Source organism: Barbatula barbatula (genome assembly GCF_947034865.1).
Source record: "Barbatula barbatula genome assembly, chromosome: 2".
Taxonomy (NCBI): Eukaryota; Metazoa; Chordata; class Actinopteri; order Cypriniformes; family Nemacheilidae; genus Barbatula; species Barbatula barbatula.
The window spans coordinates 20,554,503-20,578,771 of NC_136767.1; the positions used below are offsets into that span (position 1 = coordinate 20,554,503).

The following is a 24,269-nucleotide window of genomic DNA, read 5'->3' on the forward strand; positions in this document are numbered from 1 at the left end:
ACAGAAATGTCAACACAATCATGCAAAACTCAAATAATTTAAATGTAAACATAAGTCTAAAGTCACAATGAACACTTAACAATTATCTCTTAACATTTAAGGTGCAAAATGAAAATAAAATGTAAGAAATGCTTAATAAAGTGTAATACAATAGTGCAAAGTGTTAAATATAAATAAAGAAAAACCTGAGAATTTAGTGCAAACTTAGTGCTAGGAAGTTCACTAGCTGTTCACCTTCTGGTGAATAAAGTTTTTTAAAATATGTACAATGTTTTGTAAACAAAGAAAACTGAGGTAGACTGATGTACATCTGTAACATAAATAACAAACCTGATACAGTACAGTAACATTGTTAGAAACCTGCAGAAATATGAAAAAGTAACAAACGAGTCTTCAAGTTATTCTTCCTCTAATAATACTTGAAGTTGAAGCTGCCTCCGTTATATCTTTGTACCGTTTAGATTGTTTGTCATAAGGCACTGATGCAGAGTACCTCTCCATGATCGTCTGCTGCTTGTGCGGTGTTGCAGCAGCTGCAGAAGTTGTTGGTTGAATACGGCTGTACTCCAAAGGGTGAGCGCGACTAAGATGGTAAAACAAGTTTGTGGTATTACCAGTCTTGGCGGGGACAACGGTCTTGCATACTTTGCAGACGACATTGGTCTGACTACGGTCAGACTTGTAATATCCAAAAAACTGCCATACTGGCGAGCTGACTTTTCCTCTTTTATTTACAATTTCCTCGCTCGCCGCGGCACTCATTTTCTGCTTATCAGTCGCCGGTTTCTGAGAGGAATCCAGCAGACCAGCACGAGACAACGAAACAGCGCAACCAAACTGATACTGTTACACGATTGGCTGTTAGCTTGTCACTCCCTACGTTGCTAGGCTACCAGAGAGCGAGTGCCTTTGTTCATGCAACCAAACTTGCTTTGAAACCTCTGGTTTCTTCATGGGTTTCTTCCGACGAAGAAAAAAAAAAAAAAAAATAACTTTATCGAACTTTTATCGAGCGCATTTTTTATTGATATTGATTACATGTCTATCGCGATACATATCGTTATCGTTTTATCGCCCAGCCCTAGGCATCAGTAAATGATGATAGAATTTTCATGTTCAGGTGAACTATCCCCAAACTATCCCGTATACTTCTTTTAATACTCTAAATAGATGTATTTTTAACACTCGATTTTGGCTATGGTGTTAAGTTTACCCAATAAGGTAAACATGGCCAAAATACAGTCGATGTGACCTGAGAACTGTCAGATTACTGTTGGATCTTGCTATTTTTTTATCTTCAAATGTTCAGTGAAACTGTATTGTATAGTATCACAGAAGCAACAACGTGATTTTCAGTGAACATGTTTTAATACACAATGTGCTTTTCATTATCCACCTCTGCAGTTTTTTCTGAAATAGGGTAGTGGAACATGCTGTAGGATGTCTGCATCTACTTATAACCTGATTACACTTCCAAAGGTTTAAAAATATTATTTTGGTGAGTGGGGAAGCACGCACCACACTAATAGTACATTATTAGGTCAGCACAGGAGCCCATTTGCCTTTCAAATGTCAATGTTTTGAGTGGACACTTGAAGCCTCCCTAGATGTATGCAGGGTTGGAAATGCCCCGGGTGAATCTGCATAGTGCAAATGTGTGTTCGCACGTACCTTTCAGTGTTAATATTGCAATGCAAAACGCTTGGTTCGGAACTGTGTCAAATGCAAATGTAAAAAATGAGGCTCTACATGTCAAACCCACCTTGCATTTTGAAGGCCTTGCATGTGCTTTTCTGTATGTATCTTTACAATACAGCTATGAAAGAAATGAACCTGTTTGCTGCCTGTAAGAGTTATGATGATTTATTTCACCAATCTGAACTTTAGGTCAGGATCTTGTATTGCGGTGGAAGAAGTTCCCAAGTAAACAGACTGCTGGACCTGGAGTCCCTGGCTAACAAAGGCTTTGCATAATCTGTTCTTAGTGCTCGTACCCAGCTTACAGTCCATATTCCCAGCCTACACTGTGAACCTGGGGGTGCTTAGAGTTTATTTATACTCATCGACAGAGTATGCTGTGGAGATTTAGCTCAAATTAGAGTTTTGCTTAGTAGGTTGACCCCTTTTATACTGAGGTGGAATTTCTCACTCTTTCGATTCTTAATATTATCATACTGCTTATAAGAGCTAAAGGCCTGGTTGTTAAGTATGACCATAAAGAACCTTTCTGCATTTTGAGTTTTTAAATATACCTTGGTTCTCTTCTACTAAGATCTCCACTGTTTACTTTTGTAATATAAAATGACTTCAAGAATCTGATGTTCAAAAACCCAACAATTTCTCGGTCACTCCTGATGCTTGTAAATGAAATTTAGAAGTTATGTATTGTTATTAGATTCTTGTTTCTATTAAAGCTAAAAAAAACATGTATTGTTTTCTTATACAAAGACATGAGTGTGGATGAAACTATGGTCATAACCAATCATACACTGATTCTCGTTGTCAATATAGCCATAAAATTGCAATAAGATAGAAAAAAACAACACCAAGATACATTTAAATCCCATACAAATGTATAAATTCCTTAAATGCACTGTTTTTTTAATTAACATGCTGGTTAAATGTGTGAGGGATCCAATTATGTAATAGATATTTATGACATTCAGTGCCTTTCAAAAGTATTCATCCCCCCTCATTTTAATCATATTTTGTTATGTTTCTGCCACTTTTCTACACTCCATGCACAATAATGTCGAAACAAAAACAGATTTGTGACTTAGAACTTTGCAAATGCATTAAAAATAAGTCAGTGGTTGGTTAAAGCACCTTTACAGACTGCATCTTTTTGAGCAAGATGTGACAAGCTTTACACATTTACACACATTTTCTCCTCAGATCCTCTAAAACTCTGTCAGGTTGGATGGCGATCATCAGTAGACAGACATTTTCCAGTTTATACAGAGTGTTCAGTTGGGTTCAAGCCCAAGCACTAGCTGGGCCACTGAAGGACTGAAAGAGTTGTCCATAAGGCACTCTTGCATTGTTTTAGCTGTGTGCTTAGGATCATTGTCATGTTGGAGAATGAACCTTTTGCCCTGTCCGAGGTTCTGAATGTTCTGGGCTAGGTTTTCATGAAACTTTTCTTCTACTCTGAGAAATGCCGTAGTCCCTGCAGCTGAAAAACACCCCCACATCATGAATTTAACTATTGAGATGGTATTATACAGGTGTTGAGCAGTGCCTGTTTTTTTCCAGACATGATGAATGAGCGATTTGTTGAAAGGTACGTTTTTGCATATTTCAAGTTTCCATGTGTCTTCAACGAACAAAGGCTTGAGTCTGGCCACTCTACCATTAAGCCCAGATTGGTGGGGTGTTGCAGTGATGTGTGTCCATATGTAAATTTCTCCCATCTCCATATATGATCATGGAGTTCAACCAGAGTTATCATCAGCTTCTTGGTCACCGGTCTAACCAAGACCCCTTTCCATCGATGGTTCAGTTTGGACAGGAGGTCAGCTCAAGTAGGAGATCTGGTGGTTCCAAACCTCTTTCATTAAGGATTAATGGAGGCTACATGCTTCTGTGCACCTTCAATGCAGCATATTCTTTTTTAGCAGATCTGTGTCTTGATACAATCCTGTCTCAGAGCTCTACTGGCAGTTCTTTTGACCTCATGTCTTAGTTTTTACTTTGATATGCATTTTTAGCTCTTGCGCCTTTTATTTAGAAAAGGTACTTATTCAATTAAATTTGCCACAGGTTAATTCCACTTGAAGAGTAAAAACCCGCAACATTCAAAACGTGTGCTTCTGAGCAAAATTTTAAGTGTCCCAGAAAAGGGTACGAATACTTATTCAATGTACTTATTCCAGTTTTTAATAAATTAGCAAAGTTGTCACAAATATTTTTTTTGTTTTTTTGTAATTATTGTGCATGGAGTGTAGACTCATATATTTTTTATTTAAAGCAGTTTAAAATAAGGCAGTTTCATGACAAAATGTGAGTAAAATGAAGGGGGATGAATACTTTTGCAAGGCACTGAATTTTTAATATGACACACATGTTTATTTTGGCTCAGTTGTTAGAGTTTTCATGTCTGCGCTTTCTGTTGTGGCTATTTTATTTCAGGTGTCAGAAACCAGCCAATAGCTATTGTGCAACTTGCATTGTTTCCATTGTTAGTCACTAAAAGAAAAACAGCAGCTGCACAGAATTGTCTTATTTTACCTTAGACAAAAATAACTTGATTGTATTGTCTTAAAGGTATGTTTCAGATGACATCTTGTCCTGAAGTTCTCTGTCCGTGTTGATCGATATAGACTAGGGTGTGGCTTCATAGAAACTTATTGTAATTGAATGCCATGTAAACAATTCTGAATGGTAATACGTTGGCAGCCAGCATGCTCAAAAAGGCTGGGATTTTTTTCTGTAATCTTGTAAAAAATTAGATTATAAACTATTCGATTTGATCCTTGAACAAACAGTGACTTTCCCATGTTTATTAGATTTTAGGAGATTCTCTGGACTAGGGCTGCTCGATTATGACAAAAATCATAATCGCGGTTATTTTGGCCAATATTGAGATCCCGATTATTTAACACGATTACTCATTAACCTTTAAAACAATTTAGAAAATAAAATAAACTTGGCTTTTAAACTCTGAATTTAACTGAAAAATAAATGTAAAGAAATCGCGCGGCTGAACCACTGTAAAGAAAAGGGTGCGGTGTGGAATTATACTACAAGAAAAGAGGGGATCCTTGCGAAATGGAATGCGTTTTTTGCAATTGACGAAGGCCAACATTTCCGATTGTGATTGATTTTCGATTAATTTTACAGCCCTAGTAAGTACACAACTTTATGAATTATATCACACTGTTTAAGGGTACCCATTAAGGGACCACTCGTCATTTTCTTTTCCATTCGAGGCACGTTTAATAGAACCGACAGATTAAGAGAATTTGTTCTCTCGGTAGACAGCTGGTTGTTTCCTCTGAACTCTTTAGTTACAGATGTCTTCAGTTACATGTCTCTCAGTTTGGACTTACATTCCGTAAAATTGTGACTCGTTCTGAAACATATGGGGCTTGCGCTGGCTATCGATCAAGTGGATACTCTGCGCGGGAGGCTGAGCAGCCAAAACATGCTATGCCGGACGCATGCAAATGAGGTCACAATGGAAGTGGCACTCTTGGTCCTGGCTTTTGTGACAGTCTCTGGGGAAGACTGTTTCAACCCATAGCACAGAGCTTGGCAATGTGCGCTGCTTCCTGTTTTCTTCTTAATGTTTGGAAAGCTAAGTCACATCAGGGTCACAGACTTGCTAATCACTTTACATTCAGTAATGAACTCCTCAAAGTTGATTTAAAGTCTGTATTTAGTGAAATACTTTTAGATCATATACAAGTTTGGATTTTAAAGTCACCATGAAAGTTGCGATTGATTGTTTTCCGTATCGTGATATATATCTGAGTGTAAAAAAATGTAAGGTGGGCTTTATTTTACCCTTCCCTTTTGATTGGTTTGTTGTAAGTTCAGCCTGGAGGGCTAAAAATGCTTGGCCAATGGACAGTCAGTATAGTCCTACCTCTTTATTGTTGCTTACGTCATGTGTTGAAGAGTTGTTGTTAAGAGGGGGAGAGGAGCTAAAAGCGACAACGAGCAACTCCTGCTCACTGTTGCCCCGCTGGTTGATAAGCAGAATTGTCTATTTACAGTGTCGCAAATATTTTCCGCTGGCAGCTCAATACACGTGAGTTTGTTTACAATGGACCCAGGTACAAAATGCACAAATAACACTTACAAATCCAGGAGCAGGACCTCTAGGCCTCCATTCGTTTTGCAACCTGTAGCCTCTTGCAGCTCTCGCCACCGAGTGTAAGCCTGTCCTATATTGATTTGTGACTGGCTTCATGTCCGATCACTCTCGCTTTCCATTCTTTGCTTCCTCCGACTTCCTGTTTTTTTTGGCTGGCTCTGCCATGGTGATGTTTTGGTTCGTTTCGTCTTACCGTTAGCTCTGCTGTTGGCTAACTTCTCCCAGGCTACGAGTAAAACGTGACTTATGCCGTAAAGCAGGGGATGGGCGGGGCTTGTACCGACCCGAACACCAAAGTTACAAGTGCAATTTCTGCCGATAGGAGGCTGCTTAGTTTGCAAGGGCAGTAAAATTCGTCCAGTTAAAAGTTGTCCTACCACTAAAATAATTTTAGAGACATTATTTTAAGTTTAAAAAGTTGCTTGTTGTCACTTTAATGTTGCAATGTTCAAATGAATAAAAAGAATAATGGTGTGCACGGATAAATCATTTATAATAATCACTGCAATAACACACTTTTCCTCTTTGATTACATGGTGACTTTACATGGGCGATTATGTAAGAAACTTTGACTGACTCACAGCTTACTTTTCATTATTGATTACGTTTTGAGTCATAGCCCTCTGTATAGCCACTTCTTCTAGTGGATTTGGTGAAGCTAGATCACCAGGAAGTTCAGTGCAGGTAAGGGATTATTGCTCGCCGTCTCAAGATCCTTTCATGCCCGTGAAGGGTAAGACTTCTTAATCAATAGAATCCCCATGATACCTTAACTTTATTGTTAGCCTCTGCAACAGCAAATGTCATGATGCTCAAGAGAGAAACTAATAAAGAGCAGATATGAAAATACAGTGTCTATTGTCTTGCATCTTTGGCAGTCAGAATCACTGAATGATTTGCAAATGTTAAATGACTGTGACAAATGTGTATTATGCTTTCTTTCAAACTTTTTTTACTCATAATGTCATATCAGATTAATTCTCCTCATACCGGTTTGTGGATTGGTACATTAAAAATTCAGACATGATTCAGTGAAGAATAAGCTTGATCTTGTATTAGCACCTATTGTACTATTGCTCTTTGTATGACTTATCACTTATTGCTCCCGAACTCTTTGTAATTTGATTTGAGTAAAATTGTCTGCTAAATGAATAAATGTAAATGTAAATCTGTTTTTATCTTCTTTTTATCATAATTAGTATGACATTTGCATTTATTCATTTAGCAGACAATTTTATTCAAATCAAATTACATTTGATGGTTTTCAGGGTATGCAATATTTGAATCGTGCTGAACCAACAACCACAGCATTTGAAGCACCATGGTGTACTGTACCTGTTAAGCAACGGGAATATCTGCATATGCCTTGCAAACCCTTTCTGATTTAATAAAAAAAATGCTTTCACAACTGATGATTTGCTCTTCTTGTACATACAGCAGTGCCACTGCCCCCCCACCAACGTCTGACAATAAAGGACCTGTTTGTGGATGGCAAGCCCAATACCGAAATCCTGAAAAACCATTTGATCAAAGAGGGTCGTGTGGAAGAGGATGTAGCCATGCGCATCATAAACGAGGGTGCCAACATTCTGAGACAGGAGAAGTGCATGCTTGAGGTGGAGGCACCAATCACAGGTAAGAAAGCAAGAGCTCCTATTTTGGCTGAAATTTTGTGTTATGCATCGTTGCCATCAGTGTGTGCTCCTTTTTCCAGTGGGACCAATAAACCATAAAATACTAAATTCTAACATATTTGGTTTGGTTAATCTGTTCAAACATCTGTTTAATCAGGTGCATCATATTGCATATTGTCTTTTTTTCAATGTTTTTTAGATTTTGTCAATTGTTGCTGTGTTACAAACAGTCATTGTGGCGGAATAAAATGTCAACTACAGCAGATCTTTCTCTTTTGTGTTTAGCGGGGTATGTGAATAATTGTGGTGGAGGAGGAGGTGGTTGCAGGTGCAACATCTGGAGTGTGGACATCATTTGGATAATATATATTTATATATATTGCGCCTCAATCCACTCTCTTGTTCCTAAGTAGTAAGTGCACCACTCAGGGAGTTGTTTTTTTGGAGACATTTAAGTCTATTGTCAAAATGATTTCAGTCCACTTAAATGTTGCTTATTAGAAATTCAAATAATAGTTTTTTCACTTTACCTGAAATAACACATTTTTATTTGTTTAAATGTAATTAAGGTTAATAAAGATTTGTGTTAGTATGTTATATATACCACTTAAGAAAATGTTAACAACGCTGGTCCAGTGCTTTTCTAAAATAACTTTGTGTTCACAGCACAAATGTTTGAACAGAATAACCAACAAAACATTTATAGACGGTTTATCGGACATCTGCCTGGCCTGAAGTTAACAATTTATTTTATGTTAAATTTATATTCATATTAATTTAGTTTAATATTGAATTAATTATTTATTGAATTAAGTTCAAACATTCTCAACAGTTATTGATTCTATGCAGAGGTCTACTGGAGGAAGTTATGTTTGGACCACATAGCGTTTGTATATGTTTTTGCCACTGAATCCGTCAATAACCAAAATGTTTAACGAATATCAAGTTGTTGATAAATTCATTCAGTGAAGCTTTAATGGTCGATAGAGAGAAGACTGCATCATAGGAAATTCTGAAACAAACATTTAGGCTTCTTCTGTTTGTCAGACACATAGATGAGAGTGACTGGAAATCATATAGAGGAAATGCAGACACTGCAAGTAGTCCTGAAATTGTGAGGACCCTATGAGTGACAAACCACCCACTCACTAATGAGAATGAAGATGAAGATGTTGTGCTTGAAGGTTTCATTGTTGTTGACATTACATTCTTCATGCAGCTGTATGTTTTGATGTCGATGGATTATCCGTTAACAGAGCTCATCTGTCCTCTATAGATATCATGCCTGTGAGCATGAATTAATAGATGTCACAAACCCCTCTGCCTCTAAATTCATTCCGTTTTATAAATGGATCCAGTCACTGTATTTTCAAATATAGTGACGGTGTTGCTAAGTGACAGAACGGTCTGGTACATGTGGCCATTGCTTACTGGATGATGCAGGTAGGATGGATTCAAGTGTTTAGTCTCTTGTTTATGCTTCCTCCATTCCTTTTGAAACAGAAAACCATTGCTTCTGCTTACCCACTGATCTCAGAAATTTTCCTACGTTAAGGGTTTGTTCAGACTTAAATTTGACCGAAACAGAGAACAATACATTTACTGCCATTTTAAAACCCTAAATCCTTTCTCAGTTGCAGGCATCATGTACCTCTCACTGCCCAAGATATGCCATGTTAAGATTTTATTTTGCTTTTCATTCTAGTGTGTGGCGATGTCCACGGGCAGTTTTTTGACCTCATGAAACTCTTTGAAGTCGGTGGCTCCCCTGACAACACACGCTATCTCTTCCTGGGCGATTATGTAGACAGAGGGTACTTCAGTATTGAGGTGAGTGCATCTTCTTCAGCTGTAGCCGTCAGTAAAACCCATTCAGAGCTCTGCAGAAAGCGTCATAGTTTCAAAACACCTGTCAGTCACAGTGCTACCTTTATCCCACCCCTTGCATGTTTGTTTATTACATATTTTGGCTAATTTGATTATGCGTTAAGTTACCAATAGAAGCATAGTGGCCTTAGCTCCATTAGCTCAGTTTTTCCATCTGAACCAGAACAGGAAAATGTGCAGTCTGGGTCTTTTTATAGTTCATGAAAGCGATAGTTCACTGAAAAATGAGAATTCATTCAAAATGACTGCTTGGAACACAACAGAAGATGTTTTGGAAATGTATCCGTAGTTTTGCAAGGCAATGGGGAAGTGGTTACAACATTCTCCAAAATATCTTCTTTTGTGCTATGTAGATGTAATAAAGTCATACAGGTTTTGACTTGAGTGTGAGTAAATGATAAAATAATTTTTTAAATTATACCCTTTAAGTAAGACGTGGCCCGTTTTTGCCTCTTTGCCGAAGAAGATAGTGTATTTACGAAACGTGCTCTGTAGTTTGTCCATTTAGGGCTACTGTACAACAACATGGTGAAATCCATGCAAGGGGACCCACAGTGTATGTAGATAGGAATCGCTCATTCTAAGGTAGTAAAAACATAACGATCATTATGTAAGGTCTTTATACACATCTGAACACATAGTTATGTATGTTATATTGCATTTCTGTCAAGAAATCATTCAAAAAATTACTAACGGCATCTTTAATATCTTTTCACATAATAATAATTATAATAACAATAACTAAATCGTTTTTTCACAAGCAACACAGCTGTGGACACTGACGCCGATTGGTCATTGCCTGTCAACACGTACAACGACCCACAAAACCCGGCTTGTTGCATACGGCGTACAGGCAGAGGCGTAGAGTCCGAGGCAGACATGGTGTGAACTATAGTTATTAGTACCATTATGAGTCCTGGGTCCCATATATCACCTTCTCTTTTCAGAAAAATATTCACACTGACACCACAGTTACCTCCTGGTCAACCTAGACATTGAGACAGCTTTTTCTTTTGTGTCCGTTAATGTGTATCATTTGTCTGAAATTACTTTTCAATAAAAAATACATATCTCTTCTGCATATCTCAAATACTTTTACACTACATTTTTTTTGGGGGGGGTGTTTTAACTCCTGTGTTATTATTTTAAACTTTAACCACAATGTTTCATAAGGATTTTTAAATCCACCTTTGAATAGCACTATCATGTGAAATATGTAAACAGTTCACAGTAAACTCAAGCCTCTTCTGTGTTTGTCCTTGTTTTGGTCAGTTTTTAATGCAGGGGGTTCTGTTACTGCAAGGGAAATGAACTGTGAATATGAGAGCAAAAGTTTAAGAGACTTTGTTAAGCCGTACTGTTATATGCCCTTTCTCTGCATCTCATTTGAAAGAGTCGCAAGGGGAGTTTTCTGAGCGGTGCTATTTGATAAGCTGTCAGACGCGGTACCCTTTCATAACAGCTGAGTCATAGAGCATTAAAGCGTGGACCGCTTTGCTTGTCGTATGTCTCCACTGAATTACTGACATCTCGCACTGTGAACCTGTGAGGAGTTTATTAGCCTGGAGGTCTTTATTTTGCATTGTCTTAAACTTGATCGCAACATGTTATTTTTGTCTTCTATACCAGGCATTAAAAACCTTTTGGTGTCATTTGAAAAAAACTTTTTAATTGATATACCAACCAGTCAGAGGAATCATTTCTATAAATGTATAGAAAAAATCTATTTCCCAACACTTTACTTTTTACACAAAGAAAAAAAAACTAATTGTCACCTTATAATTTACTTGAGCTATTTGTATTTTAACTGTATTTGCATGAGTGTTGTCATGTTTTCTTATGGTGCTTCTTTTAATGATACACTGTAAATATTGTTGCTGTAGTTATGCAGCTAGTTGCCAGTAACGTACTGTAGATTTGTATTTATCTATTGGCAACAGTTTGTTAAAAGATAAATGAATATTAAACATTAACAAGTCATTATCTTTACAGAAAAAAAGAAAAAATAACAGCCTCTTGCAAAGCATTCTTGGAACCAGAAAGCCACATAAACTTTTTCGTTTTTTTTACTAATTTAGATTCCCAGAACGCTTTGCTTGAGGCTGTTAATTTATAGTTTTGTTCTGTAATGAAAAAGACTTGTTAATGTTTATTGTTCATTTATCTTTGAGCAAACTGTTGGCAGTAAATTACATAAATGTAAATCTACTGTAAATTACTAGCAAACTGCTGCCTGTAATACTGTAATTTCTACAGTGTAGGATTATGAAAGCAGTTGTCTATTCACACGACACTTGTGGGTTTAGTCATGCTTTTAGTTTATACACATTTTGAGCAACTAAATATTTTGCCCATTATATCCTAATAATTTCCTGATAGCTCTCATATTCTCTTGATTTGTTGTTATAAATACAAAGCCGTTTGATTTGCTTTAATGCGGGATGTGTTCAGTCATGCAGGTGGTTATTTAAAAATGGGCAAGTATGAGCAATCCTGTTCATTTAGCCCGTCGTCATCCATCTCTTACATTATGTTGGGCTATTTTTCTTTGATCCGAGAGAGTTTTTTATTAATGCGTCCTCATCCTCCCACCATCATGACTGCACACGGTAGAATTGTCTCATTGGATTTCCCATATTTTTTTCTCTCTCTTATACCATCCCTATTTTGTTTTCTCATAAGCTGTCGCTTATTTTGTCTCATTCTCATTCCAGCTTTCTCATTCTATCGTTCTCCCTTTTAATCCCTCTGTCATATTCTCATTCTATCTCTCTGTCTCTTGTCCCCTGTCAAATTGTCTCATTCTATCTCTCAGGCTCTTATTCTCTTTTTCATATTCTTTCATTCTCTGTGCCGTCTGCCATTCAGCTGTAACAGCCTCCGTTGAGGAGCTCCTCTCATGGTCGCTATTACCTGTAATTTTCTGTTCATTATTTCTCTTGCGTAGGCTCTGGTCGCGGCTCTCTGAGCTGTCGCATCCCACCCCCTGCTCGCACCCTCCTCCGTTTCTATTATTTCACATGCCATTTAAATGCACACCTGTCGTCCTTGGTTACCTTGGTGTCCCGATCTCCCCACGTCGAGTGGTGTCTGTGATTTTGCATGCAAATGAAAGGGGGGTTAGGATAAATGGGTTTTAATGAGGCTGAAATGAGCGTGAGTGTGCTCGCACACTCTGTACTGTACAGAAGATCAAGCGTCTCAATCGAACACTCTGCATATGCAGCTTTTGCATCTGCTGCCAAATAAATTCTGTAGTTTAGCGTGCGTTTTAGATGTTTAAATAACCAAACAGTGCTGAAATAAGAATAATGTATCATTGGAAATAATTGTCATGAGACCAATTTACTCCCACTTTTACAGTCCCTCATGCAACCAGTGACCATCTGTTGAGCACTGAACAGTGAAACAATATTGGTTGTGTTGTATTCTTTAACACATTATTAAGTTTGCATGTAAATGGATAGCTGATAAGAAATATGTTTGCTGACTTGTCCTGTTTTTATGATGCTGATTAAATACTAGGCCAGGGGTGTCACAATATACCGGTATTGTCAATAATCTTGAAATCGACATCGAAATTGCACACATCGTAATACCGTAAACCGTAATAAACGCAATGGTTAAACTCTTTCTCAACCTTCGTGAATTTGTATTTTGAGTGTGATTCATTGCCCTTATAAAAGACACAAAATGAAAGATGCAAAAATTAGCATCATTTGTTTAAAAAATATATATTTTGCGACGGACACTGCGTATATTGTGACTGTGTAATCGTATGACCACGATAACCATGTTGGGAAATGTTGATGTCGTGACCCCCTTAATACATTCAATGATTTTAAAATCATTTGTCATCACAGTATCATTTAAAATAATCTGTGTTAGTGGATCCGTGGAGAGCAGATACAGTATCTAAAAATTACAATTTTTGTTTTAAAAATTACTTTAAAAACAAGATGCTATCAAATGAGTCTTGCTTTTAGAATTACAAAATGTAATTATTCATTTTTACATAAAACAAGAAAAAAGTATTTGCCAGTCAGGTAAAGATTGCGAAAACTGTTTTTGCATTGTGCTATACACTGTCCCTAATAGATTTATGTCGATGACAAATCCATGGACACCTTATGTACGTCCCTAAATGAGAGTATTAATTTAACACCTATTCCATATCCCTCGCATTGCTTTGCTGACTGATATTAATAGTGAAGACTCCTCAGGATTACAAATGTGTATCTCTTTCTCTCTTTAGTGTGTCCTGTTCCTGTGGACACTGAAGATCAACCACCCCAACACTCTCTTCCTCCTCAGAGGCAACCATGAGTGTCGGCACCTCACAGAATACTTCACCTTCAAGCAGGAATGTGAGTGCTATGAGAATTAACTGTCAGTGAGTGCTGAGTGATGTGAGCTCAAACTATACACCAGCCTTTCCACTGTGTCTACAAAAAAAATTGTCTTTGATGTCTGAAAAGCTGCACTTTGCCACTACTGTAACAAGCTACCACTTCACTCACTTTGAAAGTGCTAGCCACACACACAAACACATTGAGACTACAAAACACCAACCAGACTTTAATGAGATTGTACTCTAAATACAAAGACATTCATGTCGAATATATGAAACCCTTAGAGATGGTTTTCCACAAGAATTTTGAGTGTTCATCCAATAGAGTATTTGTGAGGTCAGGCAATGATGTCGGATGAGAAGGCTTGGCTCCCAATCTCCATTCCAGTTCATCCCAAAGGTGTTCGATGGGGTTGAGGTCAGGGCTGTCAAATTCTTCCAGAACAAACCTATCCTACCAAGTCTTTCATTGTGCACTGGAGCACAGTCATCCTAGGTTGAAAAAGGGCTTTCCCCAAACTGTTCCTACATAGTTGGACGCGAAGCTTTGTCCAGAAAGTCTTGGTTAGCGAGTTTTCCCTTGACTGGAACCAAGTGGACCGACCCCTGAAAAACAGCCACATACAATAAGCCCTTCTTCATCAGACTTAGCGCTTTGCACAGTTCATCCTGGCATCATCCAAACCCAGACTTGGCCACCAGACTGCCAAACAAAGCAGTGTGATTTTTCACTTCATAAAACATGTTTCCACTGCTCCAGAGTCCAGTGGCAGAGTGTTATGCACTACTCCATCCAACGCTTGGCATTGTATTCGGTGTGAGGCTTGCAGGCAGCTGCTTAGCCATGAAAACCAATTGCATAAGGCTCCCGCTGCACAGCTTTGGTCCTTTTTTATGCCAGTAGCAGTTTGAAAGTCTTCAGCTATAGAATCAGCGTACCGTACACTTATTACTGTTGTGTTGCTAAAAAGTGAATATGAGCTTGTTTTCTTTAGAGTAATTTTAGGTCTGAAAAAATATTTACTTTGTTATTTTGACCTGCTTATCCAGTTTTCATTTTAATCATATTTCATTTTCATTTCAAACAATATTTTTATTCGAAATTTGGCAGAAATGTTGTTAGTAGTTACAAAAAAAATAATAATTTAATCTAAACACATACCAATAAATAGTAAATTCAGAAAAACGGAAAATGAGTATGCAGTATGTAATCTATATAAAGTACTGTGCAAAAGTATTTTACTGTCAAAAGAGATTGTTGTGTATCATGTTGCTTTAATGGCCATCCATTTATATAAAAAAATACAGGAAAAACTGAACAAAATAGGTTCTGTTTTTTGGGGTGTTAAGTCAGTATTTAGTATAAAGGGAGGTCACACTACATACTTGCCACTTTTATATTTTTTATTTTATTCTTTCGCTTTTTGAAACTGCATAGACATTTCCTTTTTTCTGATTGAATTCTAAAAAGTAAGTAAAGTGAACTATAGTCATTATACCATTGTTAAAAAACTATTTCTTGTTGTCCAGAAACTTGTGCACAGTACTGTATAATATAAAACTAGAGTTTGTATTAATGCAGTGCACATACACACACACACACAACCTAATTTTTACATACATTTCTACCATATTGTGTGGTCAACATATTGCTTTGTTGTTGTTGATCTTCATCGTTACTTTGTTGCTGTTAACCCTCAGACCCCCAGAAGTACAATAGTTTAAAGAATTTTGTACGGTTTTGTACATCCAACAGTGTTGTTTGCAGCAGTATGTGTTACCCTGTTGAAACTCCAGAAACAGGTAAAGCGGGTTATGAAAGTTAGCTGTGCCCTAAACGGACAACACAGCATCTGCCTTCTATCCCTCAGTGTCTAGTTCTGTCAGATGGCCTCTTCTCTGACAAACATAGCAACCTTTATTGAACAGAACGGTTTTATATTCCCACTGCTGTGAGAGGCAGCCTATAAAAGGTTTTGTCTCTGTTTGGTGCCATACCCGCTCTGTTTTCAGCAAACAGCACTTTGTCTTCGTGGGCACTATGTTCCTCTGAGAGAACTGGCTGGGCAGACAGCTCTATTTGTTTGTAAAGCCGGATGTCTGCTGCCAGAATGTGTCCAGGTGTAAGATATTAGTATGCTGGACAGTGAAGTGGCTGGGCCTCATCTGGCATCTCACAAAGAGCCGCCGTACTCAAACCTCTCATACTTGATGTCTTTTCAATGTGAAGCCTTTCATTAGCATTCTTTAACATTCATTTATTTAACGCCTAATTTAATGTTGTATGATCAGCCAAGATGTCGAATAGAAATGCAAGAAGCTGTTTAGTGTTTATTCTCGCTTATTTGTTATTCAAAGCAATATTTATTATTTCTACTCTGGGATTTCTTGTCTGGTCCAATTCTGTGTGGTTTACCTGGGCTTGTAAACCCATCGATTGAGCCAGGAACCCATCTGTCAGGAGGTTATTTTCTGGACTATTTTCAGCTGTTGACACCTGAAGTGCACCTGAAGTTTGTCTATAATATACTAGTTTGCTGTAATACCTTTGTTGTCTGCTACTGTAGTGTGGCTGCACATTGTGTGTCTTTGCTTTGTGGTTGAATATCGAATTGAAATTAAATGAAGGTCTCATTAAATCCATGTTTTGGCACAAACCCATTGGGTCGCAAATGAACACTGTTTGCTTTTAAGCCCATACAGTAGAACCGAGGCTACTGCGCTCTGCATAACAAAGGGTGACGTGGTTTTAATGTAGACTGTTCAGCGGAAGCCTAAGGGCTCTCCATGAGACCTCGACCACAGAGTGAATGTGTCATTCAATTCTGTGAATAAGCCAGCTGCATTTAGTGGAAACCAAGACAAGACTAATGAGACTTTAGTCCAGATACTGAAGTATTAATAAGCTTAATCAGCAGCTGAATTAAGTATTCACATAGCACTAATTAGATTCATTTGAATTTAATTGAATATTCCCCTTATGCTTTTGTGTCTGCTTACTGGCAGGTTTTGTTACTTTACGTGTACTTGGCACTTTAGGTTCGGTGTTACATTAAAGGTTGCACAAGGCAGGAATAGTACAAGAAGTGCTTGTTTTCCAAAATAATAGTTTATATAATAGATATACTGTATGGACAACAGAGTTATAGATGTGACGATTGCAGTCAAAACTAAAAATACAATAACATTTTCCTAAATTCTTCTCGAAAGGGTCCGAAAATGTGGATGTGACAAAAAAGACAAGCATTTCTAAAAGACGAGATACTTTGTATCTTTATATTTACAGTTTCACAATTCCGAAAGCGACATTTACCTGACTATGGATAGTCATGTGTTAAATAAATGTTTTTAAAAAAAACTACACGGGAATTGAGACCACCAAATATTGACACCTGAGCTATCATTATGGTAAAAACCATATACAACCACATCAATTTTGACAATACTTTACTACAGTTACCATATTTTAATGATGGTATTTGTAGTAAAACCATAGTAAAACCACAGTGACCACAAAGTTCCCATGGTCTCACTACAGGAATCATACTTCCGAAAAAAACATTTAAAGTTAAACAAATGGTAATAAATCCCCCCAAAACATGGTTACTATAGTTTAAGGCCTGGTTTCACAGACAAAGCTTAGCTTAAGCCAGGACTATGCCTTGGTTTAATTAGGATTTTTTATGAAAATGCCTTGGATAAAGACATTATTGGTGTGGATCTTGAGACAAAACAATTGCAATATAGATATGGCAGGACAATTTATTTTCAGTTAAGACAGATCAAACTTTCATTTTAGTCATGGACTAGTCTTAAACCTTGTCTGTGAAATCGGGCATAACCATAATAGAGCCTAGGCATGTGCCGGTATCACTTTTTCATGCTGCGATTAATTGAGAGAGCATTTATCACGGTATACGGTATTATCACGATATTGTAATTTTACAAGAGAAACAGGTTAAAAAAAGAAAAACTTCAGTTTTGTCCTTTTAGTAACTTGAATAGCTTTTTAATGAACTAAAAGTAACTCAAACATTTAAATACAAATAAATATAAATAAAACAATATAAAATATAAAAGTAAACTGAACAATTATATCAAAATGAATAATGTGCAAACTGCAAAAGAACATTTGCAAAAAAAACAAAAAAAAAACAACTATAAAGTTGTGTCGGGCTTCCTGGCATATTTACTCCTCAAGATTAAAGTGCAAAAATGTGAGCATGTTCACTTTGCAAGAGAAACAGGATAAAAAAATAAACTTCAGTTTTGTCCTTTTAGTAACTTTAATAACTTTTTAATGAACTAAAATTACCTCAAACATTTAAAAACAAATAAATATAAGTAAAACAATATAAAATATATAAGTAAACTGAACAATTATATCAAAATGAATCATGTGCAAACTGCAAAAGTACAACATTTGCAAAAACAGAACGATACACAACTATAAAGTTGTGTTGGGCTTCCTGGCATATTTTACTTCTCAAGATTAAAGTGCAAAAATGTGAGCATGTTCACTTTTTCTGGCTTGAGCTTTGAACGCTGAGGTGAGAGGATATGTCCACTGGCACTAAATACCCTTTTAGAAGGGGGATAAATTGTCGGCAGCGTTCCTCCTTCCGCCATGCTTCTTCTTCATGTGAGAATTTGACTGCGGCGTCAGTGGCCGTGGCGCGCACTGCGTGCAGTGTGATTCTACGTGTGACGTGAACACTGTTTACATCCGGGTGCGCTCACGTGTTCTGCGCAGCATATACGCAGTGTTTGCTCAAGCGGTTGATGGAAAATAAGCTGTAATGCACGTTCTAAAAATAAAAATTCGGATCTATTATTTTTTACGGTATTTTGAAGTGCCCACGATAACAATATTGTGTATATTCATTATCGTGATTTATTGAATTACCGAAAATCGGCACATGTCTAATAGAGCCACGGCTGATTTTAGATGGATAGCCCAAATGACAAAGACCCCTTGTCCTAGGAAAGGTGATGTTATTAACATAATAACATAAGCGCTTTTATTTTCTTTCATCAGTTGTTTACCAAAATATCAAGGTCAGCCTTTGATAAAAATATTGTTGAAAGAGTGATATAGTACTCATGTTCGAGTGGAGGGTGGAGATGATGTTGTTTTTTGTTTAAAGGGTTGGGTTAATGATTGCTCAAATTGTAAATCTCTCTTGTGTAAACCTTTGCTCATGGCGTCACTTTGTTTTGAAAAGCGGTTGGGACAGCTGGGTTGGTGCACAGGGTCATTCACGGCCGTGATGTCTCGGAATGACCCTGTTTGTGAAAGTTAATTAGATTACAAACTTAATAAATTATGATTTTGAGAAATAAACTTGCTTTATTAATCTGGAAATCCAATATTTTATTATTTTCAAAGTCAAAAATTTCAAAAGCATATTTTACTCTTCTGTCTAAAGCTCTCATAATATTCAATATGAAATATTAACACGCTCACTGTGAAGTTTTCTCTTTTGTTATGGATAACTTTGCTTGCAGTTGGCCGCCAATGAATGAAAATCTGGAATGGGGACACACTTGAGTTTTGTGGTTTCACATGAATAGATAACGTGCTGAGGAATAGCGATGGATTGGTGTGCGTGTTCGAGAGCTGTGTGCTGATGAAAACATCGTGTACTTACAGTAAAACATTAAAAATAGCAAATTCCAGCAATTCGTCACTCATTAGCACAGGAACATCCCTGCAGTGAGCTGTTCACAAATCAATGAGGACATAACGCCTATGCCTATTCAGTGTATTCCCTCTAATCCAGTATTACATGTCTCCTCCTCAGGTAAAATAAAGTATTCGGAGAGAGTTTATGATGCATGCATGGAGGCCTTTGACTGCTTGCCCCTTGCAGCTCTCCTGAACCAGCAGTTCCTCTGTGTGCACGGAGGTCTCTCGCCAGAAATCAACTGCTTAGATGACATTAGAAAAGTAAGTACCTGTTCACGTTCTCTTTTTTCCAGCTATTGTATTGGAAAGCCATACCTGTTAATGTCTGTATTTCTACCTCTGTGCAGTTAGACAGGTTTAAGGAGCCCCCAGCGTTTGGGCCTATGTGTGATTTGATCTGGGCTGACCCTGGGGAAGACTACGGCAGTGAAAAGACAGCAGAGCACTTTAACCACAACTCAGTCAGAGGCTGCTCCTATTTCTTCAGGTAACACAGCGGACTACGTCTACCAGCATCCTTTTACTGACATTACTATTGTTTATTAACATTTGCATTAAAATAAGAGTTTTGTGGCTTTCGGTTTAAATGTATGTTAGCTTTAAGGTCTTTAAAGCTGCCATCTGTAGAAACAAAAATTGACTTCAAGTTGACATTTCTCATGAAATTGTAAACAAAAGCTCAACTCAAATAATTACGGATTGCAGCTTTAAAATATACTATTCTCATTCTTGTCTGAAAAAGCAGACAGAAATATTGATGACTCATCTTGCACCCTCTCATTTCAACCAGTAAATGTGAACATTCCTAAAGCTCAAAATTGCGTTGGAATTGGAAAGGTCATAGGTTTGAGCCACAGGGAACACACATATATACTAATAAAATGTGATTCGAATTCTCTGTAGCTCATTTGAATTAAAGCTTTTGCCAGCAGTTACAAAACTGTGAACCAAAGGCTATTGGCTGTTTTAGTGCTATGATATGTCACATCTAAACATATTTCTAATAGGAAATAAATAAAAACAAGAGAGAAACCTGGGCTTTACTATTTGTAATGCCATTACTAACAACTCACTAACCAACTATTTCACAGAACACATATACAGTAGGTAACATTTCTATAAAAATATACAATTTGAAAAGTATTTGTAAAACCTTTTTCACACATGAGCTCGTATCTATTATGAGAGCTGCTTGTTTTGAGCACACTCTGTACTGATTCAGAAGCGCATAACCGAGTCTTTCAGACATCTGTGAACTGCTATGGAAAGCCAGTCTGATTTATCCTGACTCTTGGAAATAACCTGACCGATGTCACCCAGCTGCTTTCGTTCCCCTGTATATACAGTATAAGTGTGTTCATTCACTGTTTGCTTGTCCAGCTGGCATTTTGTTTATACCACGTCAACTGAATGCTAACTTGCTAACTAAGTGCATGTGGTGGTCTAATTGCTTAAACATTCAGTGTGTTGAGGCAGGGTGGGCCTGAGTATAACAGAAAGCTGTATTAAGAAACTTCCATTACACTGGCCCATGCGTCTGGGGCTGACACAAAAGCCTGTTTAAAGCTAGTGTTTTAGAGGTTAAAAGGACTTTTTAACCCACAATGTGTTTTTTTGTTTTTACAGTTATGCCGCAGTCTGTGACTTTTTGACAAACAATAACTTGTTGTCAGTAATTAGAGCACATGAAGCACAAGATGCAGGGTAAGTATTATTCATTTTTTAAAGGAATAGTACACACAAGTTTGAAATGTACTCATGTTATTTACTCGTGTTGTTCCTTGCTTTTTTTTGTTGAACGCATAATAAATGATTTATATAAAAATATCCAAGCTGCTTATTCTGTACAATCGACATGGTGACTATGGCTGTCAATCAAAAAGATTTTACTGAGAAATGATTTCATAATTTTTTATAAAAGAATAAAAATTCCAATCTTGAATTATAGGTGGAATGCTATTTAAAGGCTTTTTATAGTTCTTTTTGGACTTCTTGGAGCTTGAGGGCCTCCATTTGCATTGTATGGAAGAGAACAGCTAGGACATTGTAAACATTTGAGTATTGATCCACCCCATCTGCCCTTTTGAAAGCATCTCATAGATGTTGTGAATTAAAGGGGTCATATGACACTGCTAAAATGAATATAATAGTTTGTTTTATATGGGATCGGAGTTGTTGCCATATTCTGAATAAATAAACTATATTCCGGAAATAAATACAGAGAGTTTCACAAACATTATTAAATCCACATATGCACAAAAAGTGAACCATAAATATATGTTAGACGTTCCACAAAAAGAAATGGAGTTCACAAATAAATTCAATGAGATTTGCAAATAAAAAATATTTACAAATTTATTTTAATGGCTTTCTGCACATTTGTGGATCACTTTCTGCAGATTGGTGGATCGCTTTCTGTGTATTTGTGAATCGCTGCACGCATTTGTGGATCAGTGCATGCATTTGTGAATTTTGAAACATTTCTAACGTCAAGGCGTGCGCACAATCCACAAATAGGTGGACTCCGCCCACTATCTACGCAAGCCAGTCGGGCAACTTCCGCTTTCGTTGACCAATAGGGCACGTTCTAACTTCAGCCAATCACGTTTTGCTCTGCACTAAGATTCAGGGAGCAAACATGGCAGCTAGTTGCTTTCTAAAATGTCTCGGTTTATCCCATTAAACAGTTTATTTTCTAACTCTTTGCCACAGCAAAGGATGTCAATCCTTTGACTATGATCTTGTGCACACAATATATTCTCAAATTCACACAGCAACCCCAAAAGTAAATGATGTAGGCCATGTAAAATTTGTGTTTTCGAACCTTACCATAGTAAATATTGGTATACAACTGCAGTTAATCAATTTACTGTAGTTAATAATAAAGGCTGTGGCAGTGCTCTCAGTATAGCGTGTTACAAGATATACGTCTCTGTAACAATTCAATAAGAGGAAGGAAGGATGCGGGAACCGGTGAACGTAAAACAAGCTTTTAATTAAATAAACAAACAATAGATAGAAAGTAAAATGCCGGCAGCTCCCTCACGGTCGACTGCCGCCCACACAAACATAACAAACCACAACATAAATTCCAGGCCTGGTCCTCCCTCGTCATACACTCCTGTCGCTCGTCCTTTTATGCTCCCAATGCTCCTCCATGAGAGTTGCGAGAACGGTGCAAGCTCAGCTGACGCTCGTTAACACTCACACGGCCTCGCGCCTTTCCCTCACGGCTCTAGTCCCGGCCAGCTCGCTACAGTCTACATTTTTCGGATGACAGGATCAGTTGATTTTGGTTCGAACTGCCAATGATTTTCTGGAACCTGTGTGTGCGTTCACACTACTCCTAAAGACATGTGACGTGTAAAGTAATGTAATGTAGTCGTGAATGTAGGCTGTCACGGTTAAGGAATTTTTCTTGCAGTGATTTTGTCTTTTTTATAGATTTTAGTACCTGAGATTGTACACCCTAGTCCGTGCAAGCTTTTAGCAAGTCATAAACCTCTCAATTGTTTGTTACTAACATTGGACAATGCATATAAACACAACCAATCATTACTGAGTAGTATAAAGAAGAGGCCATTCTTATTTCTTAGGAATTCACACATTTCAGACCACCACTAGCCTCCATGTGTGCTCCCTGAATCTTAGTGCCAGGGGTCAGCTGTGGCCTAATGGTTGGAGCGTTGGGATTGTGATCAGAAGGTTGCCGGTTCTAATCTCAGTACCAGGAGGTCATGACTGAAGGGCCCTTGAGCAAGGCACCTTACCCCTGATTGCTCTGCAGTAATGTGTCACTGTATAAAACTACTTGTAAGCGTCTGCCAAATAAAAGCGTCTGCCAAATGAATAAATGTAAATGTAAATGTAGTGCAGAGCAAAACGTGATTGGCTGAAGTTAGCACGTGCCTTATTGGTCAAAGAAAGCAGAAGGCGGAGGCCACCTATTTGTGGATTATGCGCACGCCTTGACGTTAGAAATGTTTCAAAATCCACAAATGCACAGAGAGCCATCCACAAATGTGTGCACTGATCCACAAATGCGTGCAGCGATTCACAAATGCACAGAAAACGATCCACGAATGTGAAGAAAGCGATCTACAAATAAAAGCCATTAAAATGTATTTGGGAATTGTTAAAATCTTATATTTATGGTTCTCATTTTGTGCATATGTAGATTTAAAAAATGTTTGTGAAACTCTCTAAATTTATTTACGGATTATAGTTTATTTATTCCGAATATTGCAACAATTCTGATCCCATAGTTTTAGATGTACTGCAATGTGTATACACGATCTAAGGTTCAGAAATGCTGTATTTTACACATACCGTGCATGTTTATATATCCCCTTTGCCCCACCATCTCTGAAATGTAACGCCTCTTACCATATTTGGAACATCAGGTTCAAAAGCAATTGTATTGACAGGTACGCCCACCTTACTTGCGTATACATTGAGTGGTCTTAGTCAAATAATACCCAAACTGACGTAGATTTGTGGGGTTGTGGTTACACAAGGCGTTTCAGGCAGGTCTGGATGAGAATTCACTTTTAGATAGAATGCATCTTTTGTTCTGACACTTATTTTATGTCTAATACATGCATGGGTCACTTATAGCACACCAAAGACACAGAAAAACACATATTCGCCCCACATGACCCCTTTAATCTACAGCTGAATAGGCTATTGTTTGTGTTTCAGGTACAGAATGTACAGAAAAAGTCAGACAACAGGCTTCCCTTCATTAATTACCATTTTCTCCGCACCCAATTATCTAGATGTCTATAACAACAAAGGTATGTTTGCGTCGATGAACATGATATTAAACATCAGTATGGTAATTCAGTGCTTCTGGGCTATTTTGGTTCTATCAGTTTCCTCTCTCAC

At 37.5% G+C, this 24,269-nt stretch overlaps 1 protein-coding gene across 2 annotated transcripts in view; it reads left to right on the forward strand.

Moving 5' to 3' along the window:
* The window catches only part of ppp3cca (protein phosphatase 3, catalytic subunit, gamma isozyme, a), a 36,023-nt gene that overhangs the window by 2,142 nt on the left and 9,612 nt on the right, over nucleotides 1-24,269 (forward strand). For both annotated transcript variants that reach the window (XM_079483706.1, XM_079483707.1), the window contains exons 2-8: nucleotides 7,259-7,456; nucleotides 9,161-9,285; nucleotides 13,598-13,709; nucleotides 19,498-19,643; nucleotides 19,730-19,869; nucleotides 21,009-21,086; nucleotides 24,084-24,178. In XM_079483706.1, the coding sequence (XP_079339832.1) occupies nucleotides 7,259-7,456; nucleotides 9,161-9,285; nucleotides 13,598-13,709; nucleotides 19,498-19,643; nucleotides 19,730-19,869; nucleotides 21,009-21,086; nucleotides 24,084-24,178 (894 nt within the window). The remainder of the gene's footprint in view (nucleotides 1-7,258; nucleotides 7,457-9,160; nucleotides 9,286-13,597; nucleotides 13,710-19,497; nucleotides 19,644-19,729; nucleotides 19,870-21,008; nucleotides 21,087-24,083; nucleotides 24,179-24,269) is intronic.